We start from the raw sequence: 10,525 nt of genomic DNA on the forward strand, positions 1-10,525 counted from the left end.
ATATACATAAATATATATAACAAATATATATATTTTAAGTAAGAGTTATCATGACTTTGTTTTTTGCAGTCTTTTTATAGGCAGGCAAAAAGAAAAACAATGTGGTTGCTATGTGCACGTGCATAAGTACACACACAAAAATGTGTTAACACTCAAAACAACATGACTTCTCAACACAATGAAATGCCTTATTTTGTATCATACTCTTGTATAAAATGCTGGAGGTGCATGTGTTATTTTAAGCTTTGCAGATGATGTAACTGTAACGGATTTAAACATGTTTATGAAATGGAGAAGAGGAGGAGGAGATTTTGGCAGAGAGAAAAGGATGTGGGGAACCTCCTCTCGGAGACGACAGTTTTGTCTTGAGTTCTGACAAAAACCGGTTCTCTGTTTGAAGCAGTGCAACGGCCACACTGAACCTTAGCCATGCTCCGTGAACTATTGTTTTTACAGTTTGGCATCTTTGGGAAATTCATATATTCACCTTCTGACAGGTGAGTGGATTGCTGGTGTTCGCGTGTGGGGGGTAAATACACAGTTGCCGCTTAGCTTAGCACAAAGACTGCGGATGGGGAAGCAAAGTTGGTCAAATTTGCTAAAGCTCAGTTAATACATTGGTTTTCCTATTATTAAACTAATTACAAAGTGTAAAAACAGCCATGGGAGGAAGCTGCTGCTCCAAGCCAAGAAATAGCAGTAGTAAAAAATTGCAAATTGTTTTTACACCTCAGTTTCTCTACAGATTAAACAAACATGAAAATGTGTAGAATTAGAGGCATTAGTGATATCTAGATATTTAATTTTGGAGAGCGCTGGGCTAGTTGTTTCCCTGTTTCCAGCCTTTATGCTAAGCTAGTGGGCTGCTGGTAGCGCTGGTCTTACTTGATTCTCTGCAAGAAAGTGAATAGGTGTTTTTCCCTAAGTGTAGAACCTTTCCTTTAATAAATGCGGAGTAGTTGTTTGCCCAGTTGCTGAAAGGCCACAGGCTGCTTATGCAGATGTGCTGCTTCAAACAGAGCGGGAGGTGCAGCTGGAGGTTAGAGTACGATGACAGTGCCACTTCTGAAGTCGTTTTCTGCCTTTTGGGGGCGGGGGTGGGGTAGGGGGATAGATGCCAGCCACTCTGTAAAAGGGCAACTTCTTCCAGCCTCTGGTCAGTCTGAATAGATCGTCTCATCTGTCCTCTCAAGTGCATCAGCTGCTGTGCTTGCTCACATCAAAATGCTAATTTGCCTTTCCTCTTGGATATTTGTGTTGTAAGCTCACATTGTATTTCAATTTTCCGTGTGTCTTCACCAATCTGGGTGTCACCTAAACCGAAGCCACGTGATGGTGATCATATAAGGTTTCCTTTGAATTCCTCTTGGGCTCTTCACTGTCGGCCACACGTGGCTTCTGGATGAGCACATACACCGGGGTTGGCATGTGGAGAAAACGGACAGATGCAACAAATCAGCGAGACTCCGATGGTGCTTTTGTCATTGACCATTCCAGCTGGACACCTGATGTGAAATTAGTTTCGTAATAACTGCTCTGTTGGTAACTGACTAGATTGTCACTCAAGTCGAAAGGAAAACAATCATGCCATTATGCTTGTGTTTTTTTGTTTTTTATTTTAATTAATGTAATCGCTTCCTCAGTTTGTAGCATTCATTTTACATGTATATTATCTTCACATTGTTTATAGAAGCCATCACTTAGTTAACTGAATTTGTTGTATCAAAACCTTATTTTAAGTGATTTTTTTTTTTTTTAAGAATTGATGTAAAAATTAAATGTTACCTTTTTGTAAAACCTTTTTTCAAATGGATCACAATAAAAGTCTGAAACCTTCCAGAAACAGATTGTGTGTGTGTGTGTGTGTGTGTGTGTGTGTGTGTGCAGGCCAGCATCATACATAGAAGAATGTGCTTATTATTCTTGTGCATTTCAAGCATTTTTGGGCACTTTTGGGTTTATAAAGATCACTGCATGAAAAACTGTAGCTCACGTATCTACAGAGAGACGAGAGATGAGAGAACTGAATAAGTGATAGTCTCCCTTTAATTCACAGGTGAGTTGGTTGCTTCCAGTTGTAACCAAACATGACGGTGTTATTTACAACTGACCGAATGGGATTATTTTACGTTAACACGTCATAACTACGTGGGTTGATGCCTTTTTTTGGCTATTCCAATTATTGATTCATTACCATTTACTTTTGGGATAATTAAGCTGTTGCTTCATTGACTTTTAGCTGTTTTAACTGTTTGTATACAATCTTATTCAGGAAGGTTTGTCAGTGTTCATTTCGCGGTTTAGCTGAAAACTAAATTGAATTTATTAACTAATCATTTTTCAAACTAATTGTACCTTTCTACAAATTTAGAAGTACTCCTTGGGTACCACTAGTTGGTAACCAGTGGAGCGAAGTTATACCTGAACACAGGAAGTGGTGCTAATAACCTGGATCACTTCTTTAATGGGGATTTTTATTTAAACATCTCTAACAGCCACAAGAAGATAATGACAAATCCCAATTTCCACCAGTCTGTAGGGTCGTGGCTGTTCTACAGTACCACAGACTTAGTCAGATAAACTACCTACGCTCCTCTTAGTTGTACTTTATGCTGCAACCTGCAAAAGCTTCAAACATCTTTCCCTGAGAATCACAGAGACATTTATATTCCACAAGAAACTGGGGATTCGATCAAGCCTGCCAATTTACTTTTTAATCTTCACGTCAAATACCAGTTGATGAGTGTAACCTAGTTAACAGTTACCACTCATTTCTAAATTGCATGTGCATTCCTATACAAGTGTTAAGTGGGCACTAAATATCCAATAACCACGAGGTGACTTAAATAAAGGATATGACGTGGATCCACCACTGCTAAACAATGTATATATCCAGACTTATTTTGCATTTCCTAAATGTCTTAAGTGGAGCTGGGCAGATAATTCATGTTGTTTAACAAAATTCATAACTCCAGGTAAACTGTACTAAGTCTTTTTTTTTTTTACAGTTAAATCTGAACAAATAACAGGCCATGGTTTGCTGCCCTGAAGATCAGTTTAATTATTTTGCCATATAAATTTTAAAAAAACCTCATGGTATTACCTTCAGTCATGTAGCTAAGCCCCAGTATTACAGTCTGAAAATTGGCAAATTATTAACAGCAGCTCTACAATTTGTATTCCCCCCCCGCAATGAGTGATCAGAAATCCTTCCCACCATGAGATGTTTGGTTTATCAGAGAACAAACCCCAAACTAACCAGCAGGGAAATTTTCTGGAGCCCTCCTTCCCCTTGTGTTTCAACCAGAACCAGAACCCCAGTCAGTGCAAACATACAGACGACTCCTATTACAGTGGAGAAAAACTATACGGGGAAAAAAAAATAGAATAGAATATTTCACTTCACAAAATACATTCTCACCGCTCACACACGGACCAAAAATAAAATAAAAGTCTTCTTAAACCTGACCACTATAACGCTTCTGCACATATTATAAAAAAAAACAAAAACCGAACCATGTTTTGACCAGTTCCCACTGGTTTGTGGTCAGTCTGTCAGCAGTCCTTGAGGCATGAGAGGGGCCTCTTCATGAAGCAGACTCTTTAAACAGAGTCCAGCTCACCGCCTCATCACACTGTTCACAACTCTGTGTGAACATCTGACAAGAGACACAAAGCAGGAGAGACACATTAGTCGGTGTGATCAATGATGAGCTGTACCCACATGTGTTGGCTGGGAGCGTTGGGTACCTGTGCTTTGCTGCTGTGCTCTATGGTTTGCTTCTTCCTGGACTCTGGTCTGCAGACGTTTGATCTCTTGGTCGTAATCTGTCCACTCGGCCACGATCCTCACTGCAGCCTGCAGCTTGGGCTCCTTGGTCATGGGGTTGTTGCACTGAAATTGTGAAAAATGAGAAGGAACAGATTAAATAGTCAGGTATCTCCATTTCTTCCCAAAGCCATTTTATTAGGTAGTTTGGAAGCTTTTCACAGGTGATGAGAACAGGATGCGTCACATAGTCACAGAGACTGCTGAAATCACTGGTGCCTGATCTGTCCCACATTTCTTTTTTTTACAATAGAGCAACATAAAACATACAATAGATGATAAACCCACAACTAGCTAGAAGAATTTTCCCATAAAACGTCATGTAAAAATATAATTCGGTTTATTTTCATCTTGGAGTTTGTTGTTTTTAAATGTGAATCAATTGAATTTTCCAAAAACAAACTTATTCACATATTCAGTACTCTAATTACTTCCTCACAGTAAGCCTCTCTGCCCTCTAGTGGCTGTTAAGAGGAATGGCACTTGTTAGAAATCCCATCACTCCTCTCTGCTTCAGTTCTATAAAAATCGGTTTTGTTTTGTCCTAACGTCTATAAATAAGACAGACTGCTGTTACCAGGTCTATCGTCTTGGCACTCTTCTTAGAGCTGTCGTCACACCAGGTCTCACACCACAGCCACTCCTGAGGCAGAGACTTGATGGGCACCTGGTGGATCATGTTGTTGGGCAGATCCTGAAAAAAAAGCCCAGACAGTGAGACTCATGAGAGAAGCAAGGACATTAACCCAAACAAAAAAATGTTTTATACACTCAACCTCATTTTAAAAGCTTTTTTGTTCGCTTTTTTCAACTGTAATCCCACGAGGACAATGTCAATGTTTTTGATTCATCGATATTAGAATTTTCTTTTTCAAAAACCATGACATGAAAGGTTAAGCAATAATGTGCACACAAGCATCTGTTAACTAACACTATCATATTCTGCTGCCTTTCTGTTTTTGTCTGGTGTGGGGTAATGCATTTGCAACCAGGGTGTGTGTTCAAGGACCTTAAAGAGTCTGAGATGCTAAATTCAGCTGCTGAACACGATCGGAATCAGAGGAGAAAACAATAAGAAAATGCTGATATTATGAAAAGAATCAGATTCATTTCTCACACTGAAAAGGCTGCTGCTCAACAACTAACTCTCACATCTCTGATTCCAGAGCTTCCTTGAGTATAACAGGTAGAGTTTTCAGCACACTACCTTCTTGCAACCACATAATGTCACCATAACTGTCAAAGGAACAAAATCTTCGCTGTGATGGTCACAGACCTGGTCCAGGTTGGAGAGGCTGTTGGGGTCTTGGCTCAGTCCCTGGTACTGTCCTCTGAGCCGGTCTCCTGCAGCTATTTTCCTGAACTTCTTCAGGTCGACCACATACAGGGCGCTGCAGAGGATAAATAACAGAAACACTTCAAATATGCATGAAAAATATTGAAAAGGAGCGAGAGTGTGTTTGAGAGCAATATGATTTTTGACACACACACATTTTTGACTTGAGGGTTAAATTATCAAAGTGTACCTGATGTGGTATTTGCGCCCAGCGAGGTGGCTCGCCCAGTAGCCTGACTTCCAGAAGCGGTAGCCGTCCATCTCTGTCCGGCTCTCGCAGAACGGGGTGTAACCGTACGGAGCTCCATCCAGGTTGAAGTCACGCAGCTCCTTCAGGTCTGTACGCACAATCTGAGGGAGGATGAGGTGTCAACAGTACGTTAGGATCGCATCAAGGCAGCTACTGATGACTACTTTCTCAATTGTTTGTCTTTAAAACCACTTTCATATATTTCCTGCTTGTTTTGTTCAACCAACAGTTCTAAACCTGAAGACATGACAATTAATGGACTATCAAAATATTTGCCAATTCATTTTCTATTGATTAATCTTTTGAGCTCTAGAACATTTTATTCTGAGGCTGTGTCATTTTTCAATCAGAGTTGCAAAACATGCGACATAAGAGCACAAGTGAACATTTTCGTCCAGACTTTCCCATAAAAACGATGCAATCTGCACACATTTTAGGGCTGGAATGACGCTGTTAACAGCTTCTTCAGCTACACCAGTTTCTTGATCTATGTTCCTTTGAATCATCAGCCTAAGAGATGAAGAATAACAGAATCAGTGTTTGTGCAGCTTCGTATGAACTGACCTGGTCAGCGTCCACAAACAGGAACTTGTCGACAGCGAGGGGAAAGAGCACGTCCAGGAACAGGATCTTGTAACCCCAGATGATCCTCTGCTTCTCGGTCTGTTGGTGTAACCAGCGGGGCCACTTATACTGGACCAGCTCGTACTGGAATCCATATTCCTTCGCCATGTGGGGAATGAACTCCTGCGAGATGGTCACACCCAAAAACAGAGCTGTCAGTGTGTCGGTACGTTTTTATGAATTTAATACCTATCGGGTCTGAGTGACGTCAGCGATATCATGAGTTTACACCCCGAATAAATCAGAATGTGCAAGATAATCATTTCTAATTGGGCAAATGATTTTAAATAACATATCGAATATCTGAAAATGACTCTGCAAGTTTTGAGAATTACTTTAACAAGGGATATTGTAGTGACAGCTGATGTTTACGGGTTTTTTTTTTTATTTTTATGTGACGTTAGATTTACATGTTCAGTGTCTTGCTCAAACACATCTTTCACCTTGACTTTCAGAAACTCCTGTTTGAAGTTCACATCACTGTTGCTCAGAGAAAATGTCAGTGATGAGATGGCAGCTGATTTTTAAAGTAACAGCAGTGGGTAAAAACAACAACAACAAAAAAACCATCCTACCTTGAAAGCTGGGGACAGGTAGTTCTTGAGGAACCAGAACTTGACACGAGTTTTGGTGTTTTTCAGAACAGACAGCATCATAATCCTGAGAGGGAAGAAGAATGAAATAAAAAGACAGTTGGCAACAGCTGGGAGAACAAATGAACTAGGTGTAGGGATGTTGGTATTCAAGGATTTGGACTGATCTTTGTCAGGTCACGTTGGACACTCACCTCAGGAACCTCTCATACAGATGCCCTGAGGCCACAGAGAAGATGTTGATCACATCGTCCTTCTCCTGCTTTGGCTCCTCCGTCTTCCCTCCACCTGTGAATCCTCTGAAAGAAGATTACAGGATATTTCGTCTATAACTGTAGCTGCTCTACATAATGGAAGATGAACAGGGAACAGCCGAGGTACTAAAGGACAAGATCTCTGGCCAGAGAGGATAGATCAGCGATAATGTCAGACTTTGTACGTGTGTACTGATGGTACAAAATCATTTTAAAAGCAGAGGCAAGAGTAGCGGTGTGTGAGATTTGCTCTAAAATACAAGCAGGGCATTATAAATTCCTGTGAAATCCCGTGAAGCCTTATTTTGAAGGGCACAGATAAAACTCCTTGTGGTACATCTCAGATTTCTTTTACAATTGCTAGCAAGTGTTGCTAATATGTTTTTGTTGGAGTAAATGTGTTTTCATACACTTTTCTATAAAACATAATGTTCACAGGCAGGTTTGAACCACAGTCCCACCTGGTCAGAGACTTCCAGAAGCCAGTGTCGTCGTCCTCAGTCCCGTCACTCAGCAGCTCTTCACCCAGCCTGTCTAGTTTCTTCTGGACCTGATCAACACAGATTTTTTTTTTTGTAAACCAGCTAAATAGGTTTTGGGAGTGTTGTTCATCCAGTTGGCTTAAAGATTTATTTCTACTATTTAAATTACCAGTGTCATTTTAATGTCGACGAGCTCTTACAGAGGACCAAACCGGCTTATTTGAAAACAAGTTGACGATAAAATGATAAAACACACACAAATGAAATAAAAAAAAACATCTAAAAATAAAGACTTTGAGGGTCTGAGATTTTGTGTTTGGCTGGTACATGTCACAGCACCTGCTAATATGTAATTTGAATAAAAACAAAAGAAAAACCCCTATTGGTTATGAAACGGTAACAACACCGAATGCTATTTAGAAATCAGACGTCAGCGTTGTGCAGCATATTTGTGGGCAGTGTTTTATGCAGTGCACACACAGAACTTGAACTATGTGCTGTGATGTAGATCTGTCTCCTTGGATCTGTAACAGCTGTAATTAGTATAAAGATGACAAATTAAAAAGGCGCCTCCTGGTGGTAATACTGATAGATGTTAGATAAACATTCTACACTTGGGGGTTTTAATCTATGACTACTTCCTTACAAATGAAAACAAACTCAGCCACAGCCTCTGAGGAAAATCCAGCTTTAGGATAATAAACTGTACTCAAAGAAAAGTGTATCCATGGAACTTGACCGGATATTCTGACTTCTGCATTTACTTATCCCTTTATTCATTAATTCAGATAGATTTCCTTGTTCACTGCATTTTCAGCTTAGTCAGATTTAGTCCTCTATATGGCACAGTCAATATGCAGCCCCTGTATTCCACCATAAAACAGTGAAACAATAAAGTTAGGGTGAGCTCCTATCACTCATTCCATGCTATGGTGCCAGATGGCCAACGCTTTATCACACGTGAACTTGCCTTGACTTTAATGATCCTGCTCTTGAAGTTGTTCAGTACGACTATAATGTCATCGGAGTCTGCTGGAGAGTCTGTGCCATCATGGCTGTAACATGAAGAAAGAAAGGATGACAAAACGATTAGAAACACAAAGTTTACAATCAGTTTGTAGAAACAAGAGTCAGAGTTTGGCTGAATTTAAAAAACAAATAAGACATTTGAACCCTGTGACACGATACAAGCAATTCTCCGTGTTCTCACCTGTAAATTCTGTAGATTTCATCTGAGCGTCCTTTCCGCAGCTTCAGGATCCAGGCGCCTGGGTTGGCCTTCAGCTGGAAGTAACCCTGCATAGCAGAACACAGAAGACCTATGGTGTTTGTGACTTAAGAATAAAGGAAAGATCCAAACAAAAAGAAAGGATACTTATGGTTCAGCAAGTGTAGTCAAGTCACTAAACCTTGAGTCCAAGTCAAGTCTCAAGTCCCCGGTGTTCAAGTCAGAGTCACCAAAGAATAATCCGAGTTGAGTCCCCATTACCCGAGTCAGAGTCATCAAAGTCTACATTAAACACAACTGACAGCGTACTGCGTCACCATATTACTTGGCAATTTCATACATAAAAATCATTTATAGAAAGGCTGAGTGGATGTTTTGATGGAAGTGTGCCGGATACAGCGCGGTACGGGTGGACAGGTTTTAATGTCACTATCTTAGGCCAAATTATTACGGCCTATTACAAAAAAAAGTCAGTCATCGTCTCCAGGTTCTGAGTCTGAATGCAGTCAATTCTCGAGTCTTAGTCCAAGCTGAGTCATCATTGCTCAAGTCCGGGTCAAGTCCTGAAAACCTAGATCTTCTTCTCTGAGGTGGTAAGTAACAAAACAGGATCAAAATGTAAATGTAGCGCTTACCAGGTTCGCCATGACAATAGTGTCCACAATGACTGGCTCCGAAGTGGTTCCCAGGGTGAACTGAAGGCCACGTGGTGGCTGGCCTGAGGTAACGTCAAAACAGTGGCCTTCCAACAAAAGGTACTCTAACTCATACTCTGCCGCTACGATGTTCTCCACCTGCAAACACCAGAGGAGCCAAGACAAGTAAAGTTCATTTAGTGCAGCCCTGAATCACTGTCCAGAGAGAGAGACACATTAGCAATGGTTCCCGAAACAAAAACCCAAACAGTGCAAAAACTGTTTGTTTCTAGTCTAATGGGGACCTGGTATGTTGAAGCAATGCTTAAACACTGACTGATACACATATTAAAATGCAAAACTTTAGACCTCTATTAAAACATTCACGCAGGGTAAATAACTTCACACTTTAGAGACTAAAGACTTTATAGCTGAAACTGGGTCCAATCATTTGGAGAAACACTACTGACACTACTGATCTGGATCAAACCCGCAGAGACAGAGATTTTCTGTACCTCCTGCAGGTAAATGTTGTCCAGGTCGTACCGGGTGTGCACAGACTCAACCATCCAGCTCTCGGGAGTGTTGAGGTTCAGAGTGAAAAGCGGTGACTGAGGCATGTCCAGAAACTTTGCCAGGGGGCCGGGAGAGAAACTGCCGTCAACCTGAAACACCACCTCTGGCTCCAACACGTAACGGTAAAAACTAGAAGAAAACACACAGACACCAGTTCAACTTTCACAACAGGTGCAGGTCATACACTGGGAAAGATCAAACCACTTTAACAACACGCCTATACAGTATTAGAACATTTTAATAGGTCAGTGTCTCATTTCAAGTAAAAAAAAGATCTACTGGGAGGATAAATGGTAAAAGCAGAAAAGACCAAGGTGTTGGACGTCTGGGCACACATACTGGTATGACTGGGTTAGTCTGAATGTTCACTCTGTAGAGAAACAACCTGTGTCCTCACCTCTTCAGAGGCATCTCTGACAGTTTGGACTGGCAATTCATGAAGACCCGTAAGTTGACGTTTATCAGCTGCTTCAGAACCTACAGGTTTCAAAGGGGAGAAATGACAAATTAGAAAACAGATGTGGTCAACGTAAGGCCAAATCAATGAACTCATTGAAACAGAAAAGGCGGATGAGCCGGTCCAAACACAGACCAACCTACCAGTAGCAGGGGAGCTAGTTTCTGTGCATCTCTGGTTACTGGATCCACTATGGCAACAGCATCAAAGTACACGTCTCCCTCTGTAGGACGGAGCTTTACAGCACTGCCAAATATCAGC

General features: G+C 40.9%; 2 protein-coding genes across 3 annotated transcripts in view; one reads left to right on the forward strand and one right to left on the reverse strand.

Annotated features, from left to right (window-relative positions):
* The window catches only part of LOC109968011 (transcription factor Sp3-like), a 9,423-nt gene extending 7,706 nt beyond the window's left edge, over positions 1–1,717 (forward strand). The window contains exon 9 of the mRNA XM_020613976.1: positions 1,326–1,717. The gene's annotated coding sequence lies outside the window, so the exon portion shown is untranslated. The remainder of the gene's footprint in view (positions 1–1,325) is intronic.
* Positions 1,718–1,863: 146 nt separating this feature from the next.
* uggt1 (UDP-glucose glycoprotein glucosyltransferase 1) overlaps positions 1,864–10,525 on the reverse strand; it is a 34,707-nt gene continuing 26,045 nt past the window's right edge. Inside the window, exons 27-41 of one of the 2 annotated variants that reach the window (XM_020613973.1) lie at positions 10,408–10,510; positions 10,205–10,284; positions 9,747–9,936; positions 9,232–9,390; positions 8,579–8,664; positions 8,339–8,423; positions 7,348–7,436; positions 6,827–6,931; positions 6,615–6,699; positions 5,980–6,162; positions 5,356–5,516; positions 5,106–5,220; positions 4,407–4,523; positions 3,751–3,895; positions 1,864–3,659 (exon numbers count right to left, since the gene is read on the reverse strand). In XM_020613973.1, the coding sequence (XP_020469629.1) occupies positions 3,640–3,659; positions 3,751–3,895; positions 4,407–4,523; positions 5,106–5,220; positions 5,356–5,516; positions 5,980–6,162; positions 6,615–6,699; positions 6,827–6,931; positions 7,348–7,436; positions 8,339–8,423; positions 8,579–8,664; positions 9,232–9,390; positions 9,747–9,936; positions 10,205–10,284; positions 10,408–10,510 (1,723 nt within the window). In that variant the 3' untranslated portion in view covers positions 1,864–3,639. The remainder of the gene's footprint in view (positions 3,660–3,750; positions 3,896–4,406; positions 4,524–5,105; positions 5,221–5,355; positions 5,517–5,979; positions 6,163–6,614; positions 6,700–6,826; positions 6,932–7,347; positions 7,437–8,338; positions 8,424–8,578; positions 8,665–9,231; positions 9,391–9,746; positions 9,937–10,204; positions 10,285–10,407; positions 10,511–10,525) is intronic. The other variant, XM_020613974.1, reaches the window with a different exon arrangement.

The sequence above is a fragment of the Monopterus albus genome, unplaced genomic scaffold, assembly GCF_001952655.1.
Source record: "Monopterus albus unplaced genomic scaffold, M_albus_1.0 scaffold141.1, whole genome shotgun sequence".
Lineage (NCBI taxonomy): Eukaryota > Metazoa > Chordata > Actinopteri > Synbranchiformes > Synbranchidae > Monopterus > Monopterus albus.